At 39.9% G+C, this 17,706-nt stretch overlaps 1 protein-coding gene across 1 annotated transcript; it reads right to left on the reverse strand.

The window, feature by feature from the left end:
• Positions 1 to 558: 558 nt before the first annotated feature.
• Positions 559 to 16,123, reverse strand: KLB (klotho beta). Its single transcript, XM_031588697.2, has 5 exons — positions 15,131 to 16,123; positions 7,046 to 7,550; positions 5,157 to 5,425; positions 3,215 to 4,358; positions 559 to 1,516 (listed from the first exon to the last, which is right to left on the reverse strand). Exons 1-5 carry the CDS (start codon positions 15,866 to 15,868, stop codon positions 1,155 to 1,157), a joined length of 3,018 nt encoding a protein of 1,005 aa, XP_031444557.2. The 5' UTR covers positions 15,869 to 16,123; the 3' UTR covers positions 559 to 1,154.
• Between the last annotated feature and the right edge of the window lie 1,583 nt (positions 16,124 to 17,706).

Genomic DNA, 17,706 nt, shown 5'->3' on the forward strand with positions numbered 1-17,706 from the left:
GAATTGTAGGGGTTGAAAGGGGCCTGTGGAGGTCATCCAGTCCAACCCTCTGCTAAAGCAGTTCCCCAGAGTGGGTTGCACATGGAAGTGTCCGCATGGGCTCCAGAAGATTTTTGTCCAGGTAATGGACATGTGCATCTCTAATACTCCTGCTATTTGCTGTTCTGGCAGAGTGTTTTCATGTTCAAAAGAATCATGGTTTTACTGCTACTTGCCTTTTGAATAAATCGACTTCCTGTGATGTTGGCCAGTATTTGAAATAGATTGGAGGAGTAGTCATGCATTTATGAACTGAGATTTAAGGTTGGGTGATGGGGGTTCAGTTGGTTGTACGCGTACTAGTTTGAGGATATGTACAAAGTTCCTAGTTGGCTGTGCATAAGGATCCACAATATTTAGTTGCCTTAATTATTCAATTTCAGTGTACTTTTGTACCCTGGTAGTTCTGTGTGGGTGTATGGACTTTGACTCTAACAGCTGGAAGTGGTGACTGCCTTGGATGGGTAAGGATGCTTCTCTCTAGGTAGCACTATTTCTACAAGATGGAGATAAACATGTCTTAGGTCTTACTATTGAGGTTCTGCATGCTTGTATAACAATAGATAAAGAAATTGCATCACTTACCTTTTGTTTGATGCTATTTTCAATGTTTAGGGGCAGCTGGAAGTGACAGAATGCTTAGATTGTTGCTCCAAAAGTGCGAAGTTACAGATAGTGATTGCACTTACCCATTTGGTGTTTGCTAACACTTTTATTTATAAACTACCAATTGCATCTTCATATTTAACATCATTCATGGCATGAATATACATCACAGGAAGTTCTGCTTCAAAGAAGTTTGTATAAAAGTGCATATCAGTTCTCACAGAGTAATATCTCTTTTCAAGTCACACAGTTTGTAAGGTTATTCCAAGGCACAGGAAAGGCATAACGTTTTCTTTATATGTACAGAAAGTGGGGAAAAGTGATTTCACCAGAAGCAGGTATCATAGCTTGTTTTCCTGTGCATACAGTTACCTTCTGTTTTCAACTGAGGTGTTCGGTGTGTATAACTGGAGTGACTCACAGTGCTTTTCTACAGTTGCCCATTCTACATGGTCCTCTGTAGAATGCACAGTCATGAATGCTGTTGAAAGTGGGCTTGTGCCCCCTTATTAAAGTGACACACAGATGCGCTGGATTCTCTTTGCCTTAAAACGTTTTCTTCTTTTTCTTTTGTGAAAAACAATAATAGTTAAAAGCAAGATCAGAGTGGAGAAAAGACAGCAGGCGAAGAATATTAATGGCTTCTTCTGAGAAACAAACAAACAGAAGCTACACTGCTTGTCACTGTTGGATGGATCACAGACAGAGTAGTCAGCAGGAAAGCCATTATTGCTTATCAGGTTATTGTAAAATTTTATTGAAGGCTTTCCTTTTGAGTCAGAAGTGAAGAATCCAAATCTGGGCTTAGATTTTTCTTCGGTCAGTTTAAATGCGTAGTAGCCTCTAATCTTGACTTTGTCAATGTAGTATGCTAGGAGGAAAAAAATAGAAAGTTGTTAATATTGGTAATAAAATTTTGTGTGACTTGCAGACTTTCTGGTAATGAGTTAAGTTTTCAAATGGTTATTCATTTAAAGACTATAACTACATCATAAAATATTTACTTGCAGTTATTGCTTCTAATAATACTCAGCTTCCACTGTATTAATTAGAAACAATGCATCATTGTTCCAAAAAAAGTTTGAACCTGGGAATTCTGTGCACCTACCCTATGAAAAGAGGATTTGCACAGACATGTAGCCCATATTTCCGACTGTCTGCATGTATAAATGGTATTTGGGAATGTTACAGTAAGCGCCAGCCAGCCTCCCTCCCACCTCCTGCATTGTGTTAGGCAGTGGGACCAGGCCTGCAGTTCAGAGCTATTGTAGCTGAGGAGACCATCAAAACTGAGTGCTGCTGTTTTTCCTACTTCCTTGCATATGGGCCAGGATATGAAAAAGACGCGATCTTAAAATTCAGATGATACCTTCATTGAGAAAAGGAGATAGATGAGGGTGAGATGAACTTCACTATCCTCATTCCTCCATACATAGTGGTATCTTGTTTGTGATGTTCCCAGCTTTTCATTTCTAATGTCAGCTGGAGGTAAGAGCTGCTGCTTTTGCAAGGTGACAGGATGCCAGCTCCCACAGGCAGAGTTGAGAAGATGGAAGGCCTCTCAACCTGTTTTCCTTTGAGTCTGCAGGTCTGAGCAGATTTAGAGCTGGAGCTTTCCTCTGGCAAAAGCGAGGCCCTGCTCTTGTGAACTTACCTGCAGGACCTGTGGAGTGCAGATGGCCAGATGGGTCCTGAGAGTGGTGTTGATGAAATTCCTGCCTTATTCCAGACCCAGCTGCTCAGCCCTTTGTCATATGTGACTGTTACCCTGCTGCATGCAAGCGCTGGGCAAAAAATACTTGAATGAAATCATAAATAATAGTCCTTGATGACTATTTGTATGTAAGCACAAAGCATGACTAAGTATGTGAGCCAGACTCAGCAAAAGCATTGTAAACTAAGGAGATGTTTCCATGAGTAGTCTGAGGTATCACGCTATCTCAAAATTGAATTTGGAGCACTGTGATGGTTGCCCTTTAAATGACCTTTTCCTTTGGGTAGCAGCAGAATAACTTATTGTCCTCTTGTTTGTGTTGTGAAGTCAGTATGAAAAGTAAACCAGCAAATGTTCATCAATTCTGTAGTAATTGGGAAAGAGCTAAGCACTGGAGGAGAAATGCTCTGCTTATTGTTAGTGTCCAGAAGCAATCTGAAGCTATGGCTAGCTGTAAGACCTGCCTCATTTTTCACATATTTAGCTCCTGGAGAGCCAGGATGTGTAGCCTGTGTTAGGGGGCAGGTGCCCCAGAGAAGTTTTTGGACATCCTGTGGTCTGGCCAGGGAAGTCTCCAGTGTCTGTCAGTAGGAAATAGTGTAGGGATGTCTTGCACATCCTTGGCTGTCCGGTTCAGGTACCAGTGCCTTTCAGGGACTTTTCCATAACTGCCTGGATCTCAGCCTAACAACACAGCATTGCTGTATTTCTCATGAAATGTTATCTTCTACAAACTTCAGAGTAACTACCTACTCTGACACAGGCCCCTTCCCACATCTGCCTCTGCATCGGGCAAAGCTTGGGTCCTGGGTCTGTGCCATGAAAACAGATCTTAGGAATCTATCATAGACTCACCTTTTAAAACCTCTTGTACGTATTTTTCTAAGTAATAGTTCCGAAGCTCATCATTGTCCAAGGACTGGTCATCTATTCCGTTTGCTGTGATGTAGATATCTATGTCACCATAGGTTCTTTTAATCCACTTCAGAACCTTGCGCACTCCCCAGGGCACCACTGCCAGCCGGGAAGGGGAGCTCAGGCAGGTGATGTCCTGCAGGAACTGGATGTCACGGTCAAACTCATACTGGCTCCCGTTCTGGGGCTCATGAATCACAAATCGTGTGGTGAAGTGATTCAGTGCGTAGAAGTCAGCTGCGCCTTTAATGAGCTTCCTTTCCTCGCTTGTGAAAGATGGCAGTGAAGAGTGTGAGAGGCCTTTTGTGTTTTTAAAGTGGATGTATTCCCTCATTGTAGCTGGATAGTCTCCAGTCTTAAATATGGGGTCGGCAAACCATCCTATTTCAAACTGAAGGAACCTGTTGGCAGCTTTGGCGTGGGACTCAAAGTAGGGGTTGGCAGGCTCGGCCCAATCTGAGTGCAGGGACAGGGACACTTTGCCGTGCTGGAAGGACCGGTACTGCTCATCATATGTTCTCCAGGCCATGGCATGCGCTATTAGTAAATTGTGTGCTGCCTGGTATGTATCGCTGCTGCTCCTGTTGTAGACATCGCTGAGTCGGTTAGGCTCATTTATTGTAATCCAGAGTTTAACCAAATCACCAAGTTCCTGAAAGCATAAAGCCGCGTAGTCTTGAAAAGCGTAGGCTGTAGACTGGTTGAGCCACCCTCCTGTGTGCAGCAAAGGGCCCGGCAGGCCCAGGTAGGCGTGCGTTGGGTAGTACAGGGTGACCATAGACTGGATGTTGAGTTTTAGCACTTCACTAATCACGCATCTGTAATACCTCAGCACCTGTCTGTTGACCACTGACAAATCTCCATTGGGTAAAATCAGTGACCAGTCAAGTGCAAATCTGTAGTGGGTGACTTTCATTTTTTCCAGGAGGTCAAGTTGCTTTTTAATACTGACAAAATCCGTACACTGTGCCGGCCGGGTTTTTAGCTTCACTCCTTCCACTTTATGCAGGAGCCCATCTCCCGTGATGTTCCACAGGTAGAGGTTTGGATCACAGAACTGGGGTGAGGATGCCACGGACTCTGCCTGGGGAATGGAAAGCAGTATGTTTAAATGAGGTCATACTGACCCCTCCGCCAGAATACACTACGGCCGTTTTCACACAGATAAATGCCCCAGATGGGTTCCCTCTGTGGTCACACAAAGGACGGTTCTGATGGTTCTGCAGAGGCAGCAGGGAATGTGACAGATGGGCACAGACTGTTCTGGCACTGCTGCCAAGGTCAGTTCTGTGCAACCATGGCACAACAGTCCAGTCCCTGTTCTTACTGGTAGTATTTCTGCCCGCGCAAATATCTTACACAATGTGTAGTGCTTAGTATGAATTCCATCTCTGCTATCTTCTATCAGTTAACAAGTATCTATGTAGAAAAGGATATATTTTTACTGTTACTTTTAACACTTTTGGTAGAATGATATGCTGAAGTTTAAAATATTATTTAAAAGAAGTGGTCTTGTGCTGTATATTTACTCAGAATGCTTAACAGAATATATAGAAGCTTTATTTTTTTCTTTACAATTGTTAGTAAGTAGGATAAATTACAGAGATTTGTTGGCATTTGGGGTGGTTAATGTTTTTTTCATTGGACTGCCTTTCTGTATGTGATGACAAATTGTATCTCAGCACTGCCATACACATTGGTCATCCTGTCTACCAAATTTAAAGCTGAAATAGGTACTGCGGGAAACAGTTAGGAAAAAAAATGGTGTGCAGTGTGCATTGAGATTCAGAATGAAAGGTACTACACCCAGTCTTTTACTCACAAAGTAAGCTCATAATTGTTCTGCCTCCAGTGGTCATTTCTGCATTTTATTTACTCTTACCTTGAGAACAGACTCAGTGATACCCCAGGAGAAGTCACAGGAAAACTGAGCTTGAACATTTGGTGTAGACTCTCTTGGGAAGAAGCCATTTTCCTGTATGATTTGTTTATAATAAAGTGCAGATGACTTGGGAATCCGTTCCTTTTTTTCACTTTTGAAATCCACATAAAATAATCCACGCCGGATTTTGTAGGCATGTTGCCATTCAAAGCCATCAAGGAGTGACCAGGCTGTGTAACCGAACACATCTATGTTGTCATATTTAATAGCTGTGTAAGAGAAATTAACATTCATGATTATATCATACTTAGTACTCTAGCATACGTATTGGAAAGTAACAGCTGTAAAAGATAAGTTTCAGTTGCCTTCAAGAACGGCAGCTGGGATCTGTTCATAGCAATGGTGATTTTATGCAACTTATTTTCATGATTCGCTGCACTATAAGTTACAAGCATACAGTGCAAAGCTTTCAGCACTCTCCTCCCACACATGCCATGTCAATAGCCACCAACCCATTCCAATGTGGCAATCATACAAATGATGTTTTTGTGGTTAAACAGATCAAATTGATTTTGCTGTAAGCATCTAATTTATATTAGATTAGATTTTTCTGTCAGTAAAAATATGAGAATATATTTGGAATATTATTGTTGATTAGACACAATTTCCTTCACAAAAAGAAAAAAAAAACAATAACGAAGAGGTTACTCTTCTACAGGGGTTACTCTGTATTTTGAAACAGGTTGAAGTATTGGTGTATATAAAAGTACAGATTGCAGTTCCTGTAGTTTTTAGTTGAGCACTGACCCAAACATTTCAGAAGTGTGGGCCCACGGATGGTTATTACAGACAAATCTGCTGCAGAAGAGGGTTGCGTTTTCTTACCTAGTAATCTGCCTGCCATGCATCTTCAAATGCAGTCCTGCCTCAAGGCTTCCCTCTGTGGCCATGCAATATTTAAAATATCGAACCAAATATAGGAATGTAACCTCAAATTTGGGACAAATCAGGCTATGTCATATATACTGGGCTATGTGAAGTTCACAGTTTGGAACAACTTTATCTAGACAACCTTCATTAGGAGTTTGATTTAGTTTGTTGATGATCAGACATTCTGATTTCACATCTTTTCTCTTTGCTGAGGATTAGAAAGGTTTTTGTGAAGGACCTGGGCCACCCACCATAGCAGCATGGCACACAGTACATGGTGCAGGAGGGCATGGCCTCAGCTCAGGCTGGCACCCAGGCCATAGGTGTCTCCTACCCTCCAGCACCGAAATGGAAAAATACAGGCTTTGCAGAGGCTTCAAATATTAACTGCATTAATGTTTTATATAAAATTAAATCTTTGGCCTTCAGAAAGCAGACCCTGCCCTCTGGCTTTTTGAAGTGAAAATACCAATATTCAACCTGTGTAATTAAAACACGTTATCTTCTGCTTGGCATGGTGTAGTCCCAAAGAATGATTGCCATTCTCCTGCTGATTAATTCTGTGCATTTGGCAGGGGCTTGGCATGACAATGACTGCCTGTTGTCATTGCCTTGTTTTCCTGCTGTCGAGGTATGTGCCCACACAAAGGTTTTACAGTCAGGCTGCCATCAGTGAAAAGTGATTGTTTACATTCATTTCTGACTCAGTTTTGTACCTAGATGTTGGACTTTAGCTTTCTGGGACAGGGACTACATATTTTTTCTGTTTGTACAACACTACCACCAGTGGATCCTGATCTGTGACTTGTACTTACACAGTAGAAATAATTAATAATTAACTTAGTTGCCATTATGTCTTTTAAAAAAAGATTGAATCCTTAAAAAGCTAAATTATCTTTAAAATTTTCCTAAAAAAAAATAATCCAAAAAAGAATCCAGCAGCTCAGTTGTGCACAAACCTTGCAACACCTTATTTATGAAGTTTTTCATCATGTAGATGGCAGTGGTGTCATCGGTTTTCACATGGCTGTCAGTGAACCAGCCGTTCTCTGCAATGAAGATCCGAGGACTGTCGTATTCCAGTTTAATCCAGTTCAGTACTTCCCTCAAATTGAGCGACAAGTTTTGTCCCATTTTTGGTAGAGTGTTCGGAGGTTTGAAGTTGTTGGGACCAAAGGAAAATGCAAAGAAGTCAGCCGTTCCTTTTATGTACTTTTTTTCATCCTCAGTAAAGCGTGGCAAAAAAGATTCATTTTTCAGATCTTCTGGATAATCGCCGTCCCCATGGATGGGTTTAGCAAACCATCCAAGCACTCTCTCCACAGACTGCTGGCATTTAGAAATGTCCGAAGTGTCTTCCGATCTGTTGGGTTCGATCCAGTGGGATCCCAAGACTATGGACATCAGTCCCTTCTGATACGGTTGAAAGTGTTTCTTGTAGTTATGCCAGACTTTTGCATGAGCCTGATAAAAGAAAAACAAGGTTGAATTGTGAGGTGAGGTACTGGAACAGGCTGCCCAGAGAGGTTGTGGATGCCCTGTCCCTGGAGGTGTTCAAGGCCAGATTGGATGGGGCCCTGGGCAGCCTGGTCTAGCATTAAATGAGGAAGTTGGTGGCCCTGCATGTGGCAGGGGGGTTGGAGATTCATGATCCTTGAGGTCCCTTCCAACCCTGGCCATTCTGTGATCCTGTGATTCTGTGATTCTGTGAATTGCTGCTATTTAATAAATCTGTGTCTGTGTAGGCAGCCAGACAGACAGGTAGCTAGGTTTGATCTGCTGCAGACTTCTGAGGCAATATCACTGAATGATTATGGTACAACAGTCACCCCAAAGAGATGCACTGGGCAGTATCTGCTAAAATGCAAGGTCTTTAGATGGTGGTAATGCTCAGCATCTCCTGTGTGCTGTTGCTATGATGCATTTGGCTTTTTGCCTTTTGATATAGGTCTGAAGGTTAGATGTTCCAGCAGATACGTGAAATGGCTCTTGTAGCTAATTTTAGACCAAACAGCTGTCGACAGTGGGATATCAGTGATCTGCACAGTCCCAGCTAGTTCTTTCTTTGTAAAGTATTGATTGTTGGTAGAGTTAAAATTTTAAACTGTAATTACAGTTTTTACATTAATTATATATCTCAAATTACGTCTCCTGTGTCAGTGTTGGCTCTGTGCTATTGATTGACTTTGTGCTCTGGGGGCTACCTGAATTTTCTGTGATCAGAACACATCCCCTCTGTTCTGTTCTTAGGATGCACTTTCATTTGTTTGAATTTGCACTAACTATACAAGTGTTCCACTTTAAGTATCCTATGTACAAAATGTGGAGGAAGCTCTAAGCTGCAGCTGCAAAATTTGAAACAAAATGTTGTTTCACAGTGTGAGAATTTTGATCCAGGTTTACAGTTCATTTCTTCTTTGAAGTTGCTATAATTACAATTTTCCTGACAGTATATAAAACAGAACAGAATAAAGTTTATTCCTTTGAAGTATTCATTCTGACAGCAGCACCACTTTGGTTTCAAAAGGAAATCTGACAGCTGCATTTCCCAAGTTTTATTGGTTATGGCACATATCAGCACTCAGGTGATGCCAACCAATGCCTTCTGTAGGACAGACACAAGTTTTGCCAAATGTATTAGTGGCAATGAAAACATACCCAGTATTGCACTGTAATTCAATTTGTCAGATCATCATCGTGTTTTAGACAGTTTAACATTGTCACACACCAGAATTACCTTTGAATGCCACATTAATTATTTAGTTAAGAGATTGCATGAGTCAAAATTTTTATGGTCTGTGCATTAAAACGAATGTATTGGAGATTTAGGAGCCACTAGCATTGCTCTGAGTCCTGTGCAGGAAAATAGGAGATTGCATGTGTCAGAGAAGGATGGCTCTGGATGTTCTGGAGATGGATGTGATAGAGGAGAGGAGCTGGCACTTCCCCCTGCTGATGAGTTGTCCAATAACTCAGGGTTTACATTGCTCCTGAAGAATGGCTCTATACACTAAGCTTTAAAGCAAATGACTGTTTGCACCCAGAAAAACGAGAAATATTGTGAAACACTTCTACGAGTTTGATTGACATTACAAAGCCAAACAGCACTGCTTACATTTGACAATAATTTCAGCTAATTTATCTAGAAATGCACTGCTTGGAAAAAGAAAAAAAAAGAAAAAAAAGAAAAAAAGGCCTGATGTCAGGTAGATGTTTGGTTGAACTCAGGAGTACTGTGGAATGACAGCTTGTGAAATTTTGTGTATCAGTTGTTTATGGTTTCTAAGGTCATACTTGTAACATTCGTTCAAGGTCTGTCTTTGAAAGTACTGATAAAGCAACATTAACCTTTGAGATGCAGGTTAAAGGGAGGCCAGCAAAATTGTACTCACCAAGAAAATTGAAAGCTACAGTTATAATGTTACAAAAAGGATTTCTTACTAGGCATATCAGAAAATCTGCGTGGCCAGTGCCATCCCCTCAGGGGACCCTCAGTCTCCCCTCCCGGAGGTCCCTCCAGCCCCACATGGCTGCTGGGGCCAGCCTTACTCTGGTGTCAGCTTGTTCTTGCCTGTCCCTACTGATTCCCTACATGGTTAATGAATGTTTTCCCACACACAGCCTACTAACACCTGTTTAATGAAAGATACATGTTTCTGTTGGTTTGACAAGAAAAACTTTGCTCAAGTCAGCTGTGTTAATCACACAGCCAGGTAGCAGGACGGGGGCATCTGGTAAATCTTAGCAATACGTACCTCTAAATAAAGTGGAGGAAGAAGGCTTTGCCCAAAACCAACCAATTAAAAATGCACTACTGACAGGTAAAAGACTATTAGGGAGACTTCATTAGCTGCATATGCAATTTCAGGAAGTTGATTAGAGAAAAATAAAGTTACTACTAAAACACTGAAGGTGTGCAGGTGTGAAAGCAGCCACAGGTGCTTCTACAGGAGCAGAACTCTAACAGAAATACGTGCATCTAGCATGAGTCAAGGTAGGATTTTCACATTACAAATTAATATGCATCACTGATGTTTTCTAATTCCAAGGGCTTAAGTCCCAATTAAAAAAAAATGTGACTGGTCTATATTGAAGGTTTTTGCAGTTGTAGATGCAATAGCTTTTGCTCACCAGTAATTCTGTTTTGAGCTGTTAATTGTCTGTGAAGCAGCTTAGCATTCTCAGGTGAAGGATGTATTCTAACTGCAAACTGTTACTGATGGAACCAGCTGATAATCAGAATTTGTTTTGTAAGATGAAACATGAAATAAACATTGATTTAAAAGCTGTATCATACATTACAATGACTATTTGGAGTAAATCTTGACTAATCTTTTGTTTTCAGTTACAGTTTAATCCCTAATCTTTCACTTTCCTTGTTAGATCAAGGACAAATGTCAAGGCTGAGTACACAGTGAAAGCAGGATCAATATTGGATATTTATTCTAGATACGTATGACATTAATTTGAGCATATTGTCCTGGTATTAGTATAGCAATTATTCCATAGACTTCAAAGTCACAAGAGTGCTAAGCCAGTTAGTATTAACCCTGCAAAAAGGCTAGCTAGAACAAGTCAATTTAATAAAACAAAGACAACAGCGTTGCTCTCTCTTGAAATATTCTCATGCTCCTTCAAACTCTGCTGCTGTAAATTATTTTCTGTATAGAAAAAAAAAGCTTATCATAGAAATACCAACACTTTCAGATTCATAAGATTTGCTACAATAAAGTGGCTTTCATAGAATATCTCAATATCGAACGCACAAAACAACGTAGAGTTACTTCAGCATGCTGGCCAGCAAGAGAATGTTAAAAAATCCTAAGAAAGAGATTCTTCCTTTGTGTTTAGTTGTTTGGGTTTTAAAAAATGAGGAGCTGGAATAGGCAGTCTAATGATGACAGTGTAAAAATCACTTCAGAAGCAGAGCAGGTGTGGGGGGCTTATTTGGAGAGTTGATTTTGGTTCGAGGCGCTTTTGGTCTGTGGTAAAGTTGCCCTGTGGTCAGTAGAGATAACGCCTTTCTTTTGCAAACTGACTCTGAAGCTGAGTCCTTATGGAGGAAAAAAGGGCTGTGGACGTGTAGGTGATCAAGTTTTCAAAGGGGTGGTTTGAATGTTTTATGATGGAATTTGATGAGTGTTAGCCGTTCTGCACTTGGATTGCATGTTTCCTGATGGTTCCCAAGAAGTGCAAGCAAGCTAAAGTGAAAGCAACGAATTGTATAGAAAAGTATGAATCATTTCTTATTCAAACCTTGTAAAGTACTGTCATCACTGATGGCTGACACTGTTTGAAAAATTTTCAAGCAGTGACATTTGTAAGCATAAAAATTCTGCTGTCTCTCTAGAGCCGTACTTGATGGACACCAATCTTTCTCCTGTTGTAAGAAAGATGGGCACTGGTATATAGCTTCATCTTTCAAGATCCTGAGGAGAGAAAGGGCAAAAATGTCTGTGTGGACTTAGGTATAAAATGATTCCTGATTCCTTCAGCAGAAATTTGTTTTTAAAGAGAATGAATTATGGGACTTCTCAGGGACACACTTGTCCAAAGAGCCCAAAGGTGATAGTGTGTCTGTGAAGAGACCCTAGCACAGGGTCTGCTACCAGAGAGCTAGGAGTAACTCAGCCAGGCACAGAGAGGTACCTGATCTGTGATGTGATGGATCTGTGTGTAGACATCACATGTGTACTTTTCCAAGAATGTGTTATTAAAACATGTCAATGAAAAAAATTTGTAGCATGATTTCCTTGTTCTGCTAGCTTTCTCCTGCACTTTTCAGCAAGGAGGAAGGGAATGTAAACAGTCTTAAACACAGTATTAAAAAAAAAAAAAAAAAAAGTCAGTTTCTGCCTGTCACAGCAAGGACAGAACTGCCTGGAGGACAGTGATACAGAAGAAAAGATAGCTGGTCTGTAGTTTGCAGTGTTTACAAACCTCAGCCTAAGAAGCAGAAAGTACATAACTAGATCTACAGAAAATGGTGATAATTGATCTGATACATATCTGTTTAGTTCTGGTGACAATGATTCAACTGCTTCATATTTTCCTGCTTTTTTTCCAATGTAACTACTATCAAATCAAAGAAATGCATCCATTTTTTTTTTCTCTGTGCAGTCTCTTCTTCCCTACCTCAGTAGTGCCTCAGAAGCTAATTCAGTATTTTTGTATTTTGTTGATACGTCTTTCAAGTGTCACATGGCAAGTTACACCTCACTGTGTTCCAGTGTTGCTTTTGTGAAGGACAGTCCCTTTTAATAAAAAAAAGGAGATGCAGACTGTCTTTCTCCACGTGGTATCCAATTTCACTTGTTCCCTATATTAGTGACTACCATCTGATTGAGTAGAGATTCACCTAAGTGAGAATATTAGCCATTTATAATTTAAAAGTTTCAAACATCATATTTCCTATTCATTTCCATGTGAATACTATCAGGTCTCTTATAATGATCAGCAGCATTATGACACACTGTGTAAAATATATACAGGCATATATTTTAGATGGAAACATTGATATCTATATATTGTTTTCTGAATGCAGAACTCCCAAGCACACTGCTTAGCAACCTTTGCGTCTGCATTCAGTAGCTCATTTTATTTCTGGGTCTTGAATAACAAGAGGGCTGGCTCTTAGAAGATGCATCTGGGCCATTTCATTAGAAGGATGCAAACCACAGAAAGAAAGCACATGTAACAGCTGACGCAGCGTGTGCAATACCTAGGAACAGCATACGTCTCCTGAGCTTGAAGAGAACAGATAAATCCTTCTTTTGTTGAAAATCTTTCATGAGATAATTACTTACCTAATGACCTTCATTCATGGAAGCAGATCATTGTTTTATTGGTTCTAAAACATGTGGATTGTTTTGGTTTTTTTTTCCCCAACTAAATATTTGCGTTTTAAGCTGTTGGTTTTCTTCAATCTACCAAAGTTGTTAGTTAAGAATTAAAATAAATTTCTTCTTAAAGATTCTGGCTACCTGTCTTGAAAAGCATACCACTCATGTCTTACGTGGTATGCTGGCTTTAACTATGTTTTATTAAGAAATTTCTACATATATATATATAAGATGTGTTGACTTGTGTCAACAGTTTCCACAAGAGTTTCAATTCCACCTCCAACCACAAAACATCACACTCCAGATGCTCTACTACAAATTTACAATTCTTTGTAAAGAAGACCTAAAATCTTCAGGAGTTTTACAGTGCCACTGGAGAAAATTGCTAGTACATTTTGTAATGTTCACAGTGATGTGAGAAAGATACAACATGAAAATAACTTCTGCTCAAGAATAACGTATTGTGTGTTGCACAAAGTCTCACTAAATCCTTCTTTCTAGTGATTTGTCTTACGCTCAGAAGCATAGATTTTAAAACTAGAATGAGTTAAATGATCTTCACCAAGAAACTTCACTTAGTAATCTGTGTATCAGACCTGGCTCTGCTTGGCTTCCTGGCACACTCAGCTGATTCTTCAGCAGAGGTATTGCTCTCCTTGTGCTATGTGGTGTTTATATGGATTTTACTGTGGAAAAATGCAGACACTGATAGCCCAGTTTCAATTATACTCAGAAATGTAGGCAAGCCATACCGCATACTTGCATTACATCCTTTACATGCATTGTATCAAAATATATCTTATGTAGCACTTGAAAAATAAAAGGAATGATTGGGCATCAGTTCTCTTTGAGATGCTTCACAAATCTCTGAAGCTAGGTCAATTCATGTGCTGTGTCTGAAATCAGTTATTGAATCTGGACACCTGATGACTTTTTTGTGTAAAACTTCTATTGACTGCAGTGTGAGCTTTTCTGAAAAAAGATGTTCTCCAGTTCAAGCCTGGAAGCAAATAGAAGAAATAGAAGTTGCAGAAAATTTTAAACACTGTTAATTAATATTTCCCAATGTGCATACTTCTTTCTACGTAACAAATACATTTAGATGTATTTGTTAATTACATTTATAATGTATGGTAGGCAGTAGAAAAGGTCTCTATGACAGCTAGGAATTGCTTGAGCAATTATGGAGAATTGTACTAGCTTCTCTATCAAGCAGTCAGGACAACAACTTGCTCTTTAAAGTACTTAGAGCACTACGGATGAAAAAAGATGTATTTATATTGTTCATTATCTTAAACTGCTGTTGTTAGAGATCGTTTTAAATTACAGCACAAGAAAATAAGATTATAAACTCTTAAGCATATGAACAAGCTACTCTGTGGAATGAAATCAGAGATGCTGTAAATTCTGTTAAGTTCTTGATATTAGCATGAATGTCTCTGTTTTTCCTTAAAAATATAACCTTGAGACTCCTCTTCTTGCCCTTCTCAAAGAAAGAATATTATGGATTTAGGACCCAGTACTGAAGCTGTTGAAGCTACCGATCGTGGGATCCAAATCTATTGGATGTCTAAGTCTGTAGAAGAAAGCTGATACATAAAATAACACTCACATAAAAATGAAAATGCAGAAATTGCTATGGGAATAATGTGATTTTGAAACTCTTAAATAGTAATGGAGACATTTGTAACATTTGTAAAACCAAGAACTGATGACCTTGCTAGGTCAGTGATAAACATTTTGCAATATGATCTATACTAAGCCAGAACTAATCATATTTGTATAAACACATCTTCTATTAGTAGTAGAATTATCACATATGCAAATAGAAAAACAATCTCCGTATGAGCTAATAGAATAGTCATTTTAGTGTGGCTGAATGACAGAACAGTCATTTCAGTGTAACTAAAAGAAAAGAATAAAGAAGGAAACCTGTGATCTTTAATAGGTAGATGCTGTAAGCAAAAAGAAATTTAAATAGAGAAATAAACAGGCACCTGAAAACAATTACTGAATCAACTGTTGAGACTACAATGAAATAAACATGAAGATTAAAAAAATATTATTTTAAAGACTGCCTATATTTTTTGGTATTTTCACATTCCTTCATTATTATCTTTTAACATAGATTACATGATTGATTTCTCCCATTACTTCCCATGACAGTGCAAGATTAGTTTGTAAATCCTTATTATACTGTACCTTGATCAAATTGTGTCCTACAGCGTAGACAGTGGTTATTTTCCCTTTCTCTCCAGGAGCATGAATACCTGTGCCATACCCATGCCAAGCAACTAAATAAGGATTGTGGATGGTAATCCAATATTTAACACGATCCCCAAAGGTCTGGAAGCAAAAGGTGGCATAATCATTGAAGATATCAATGACCGATTCATTTTTCCATCCCCCATATTGTTCTTGCAGTGTCAAGGGCAGGTCCCAGTGGTACAGGGTAACCACAGGGTCAATATTTCTGTAGATCAGAGAGTCAATAAGGGTGTTATAGTACTGGAGTCCTCTTTTGTTAGGAGCTGCTACCACTCCAGTGGGAAAAAGCCTTGACCATGAGATTGAAAACTGGTAAAAGGTAACTCCTAAAAAATCCAGAGCTGACACATCTTTGTCCAGCAAGGTGTAGCTGTCACTGGAAACATCTGTGCTGTCAGTGTCTTTGAGCTCCGCGTGGATGAAGCGGTCCCAGATGGAGGGTCCTCGCTCGTCCTTCCTCCAGCTGCCTTCCACCTGGAATGCCCCTGTCCCTACACCCCAGAGAAACTCTGTGGGGAAAGTGTCATACAAAAACATCTGTGTTTCACTCACAGGACTGGAGTTGGGGTCCTTTTTCCACACAGATCTTCCCTCTCCGGCAAGCCCAGCAACGATCCTTATGAAAACTAATGTCCAAAAAGCAACAAATCTCTTCAGCTGTCGGCCACGCATTATGCTGCTTTATAACGCCAGCGTTAGAAGTCAGATTCCCTTCACCGATACTGAAAAAAATCCATTCATTCCCTGGAATCCCTGCTGTGCAGGCTGTCTTCACTTGCCGCTAACTACTGGAGTGTCTTATCAAAGCTTCACTAAAAGCTTGTGATTGTAAAAGCCCTGTCAATGATTAGCCTGAACTGTGAGACCTGGGGTGGGTCAGAGAACAGCGTAATTTTTAGGGAGGTGCCCTCAGTGTGGTCACTGAGACACCTCGGCTGTGTTCTTACTGCAGGAAAATAGGTTACCCGAGCGAAACAGAAAGCTTGGGCACTCGCATGGGAACATACAGGTGACAGGGTGCTAAGAAGCTGTCCTGTTCTCTGTTCCTCCTGAAACTGTATTACAAGGAAATGAGGAAGAAACAGAATTCTAATTACAAGTCCTCAATTAAAGTGTGATTTAAAATTTTTAATGATTCACATGTTAAATTGTAAGAGTGCCAGAAGGGCTTGGGGGTCCTTTCCCAAAGTTTAATTTTGCCTGCAAGAAATGTAACATACAGCATTAGTATACAGTTTATTTCTAGAATCAGGACAGAATCGTGCCTACAAAGAGACTGTAACATACATATGCCTATCCTAGTAATTACATAGAAACACAAGGCGAGGCTAAATTTATTCCAAATACACACAACTGCTGTTATAGCTTATAAAAGTCCTATGTACAGCCCTATGTACAGCGTCAGTTTGAAATTAACACGGGTTTGTTCTAGTCCTTAAGCAATTTCCCTTAATTTCTTTAAATAAAAATAATTAGCAAAGATAATTAGGCTTGAAAGATGTTATTTTGTTATTAATTTAATAACCTTGCAGCTGGGCCATCAGTACAGGGAATATCTTACAGAGCAACTAGACAGTATTTTATAATCTCATTTTTTAACATATTTCAAATTGCAGCTAAACTACGCATGTGAAGATTTGGTAAATTTAATAAATACCGTAAGGCTGATGCCTGCCAGTCTTGATTTCTTCAGATAAAGTCATATAAAATGTATTCACGCTACAGTCAGAGTTGCTCGATAGCAATGGATCTGTACCTGCAAGACAGTCGTGCACTGAAATCTGAGCATGGAACAACTTACCACGTAGCTACAGCACTGTGCTCAGATGAATTAGCCCTGTTGACATGCAGGAGATGAAAGTCCAGATGGGCAGCTGGGCTACGGCTGCTTTATTGTTCCTGCTGCCTGTGAGAGCATGAGAGCAAGCAGCACGGGTGTCTCTTCCAGCATGGCATAATGCCATTCTGACATACCTTCAGTTTAATTAAAACAGCGGAAGATGGAAGACATTTTATGTATTTGTTTATAAGATAAACAACAAAAAACTGTATCTACCTCAGTGCAACTTTGTAAGCATATCTCAGCAGCACTTTTACAACAGACAGTTTCACCATAGGTGATGGAGAAAGCTCCCACCAACATCTTCACTGCAGATCTCCAGCGGCAGAGCAGCCGCTCACCTAATGTCAATCTGTCCATCCGAGCAGACCCAGCACTCCCTCAGCACCTGTTCCCTGCTTTCAGCAAAGATCCTACAGATACAGTTTGAGAAAGGGAGGTGTAGATAGGACCTGTACCAAGTGGATCTACAGTATAGAATGACACGTTCCTTTTTTACTACATGGAATAGCATTTGAAATATTAATTGGATTAATTATTGTATGAACAGAATCCTTCTGTTTTAGCATTTAAAAGCTTCAACTGTATGTACTGTACTATGAAACAAAACTGAAATACAAGTCATTAAAGATGCTACTGTAAAGCTAAAGTAGTTAGATACCATGATCAA

The sequence above is a fragment of the Phasianus colchicus genome, chromosome 4, assembly GCF_987193195.1.
Source record: "Phasianus colchicus chromosome 4, bPhaCol1.hap1.1, whole genome shotgun sequence".
Taxonomy (NCBI): Eukaryota; Metazoa; Chordata; class Aves; order Galliformes; family Phasianidae; genus Phasianus; species Phasianus colchicus.

Bases quoted from the DNA above. Each gene is read 5' to 3' on its own strand.
- KLB (XM_031588697.2), bottom strand. From the start codon at position 15,868: ATGCGTGGCCGACAGCTGAAGAGATTTGTTGCTTTTTGGACATTAGTT. The intron at 7,551-15,130 runs GTACAGTATAAT...TTCTTTTATCAG, and splicing joins TAGGACACAATTTGATCAAG to GCTCATGCAAAAGTCTGGCA. The intron at 1,517-3,214 runs GTGAGTCTATGA...TTTTCCTCCTAG, and splicing joins CGTACAAGAGGTTTTAAAAG to CATACTACATTGACAAAGTC.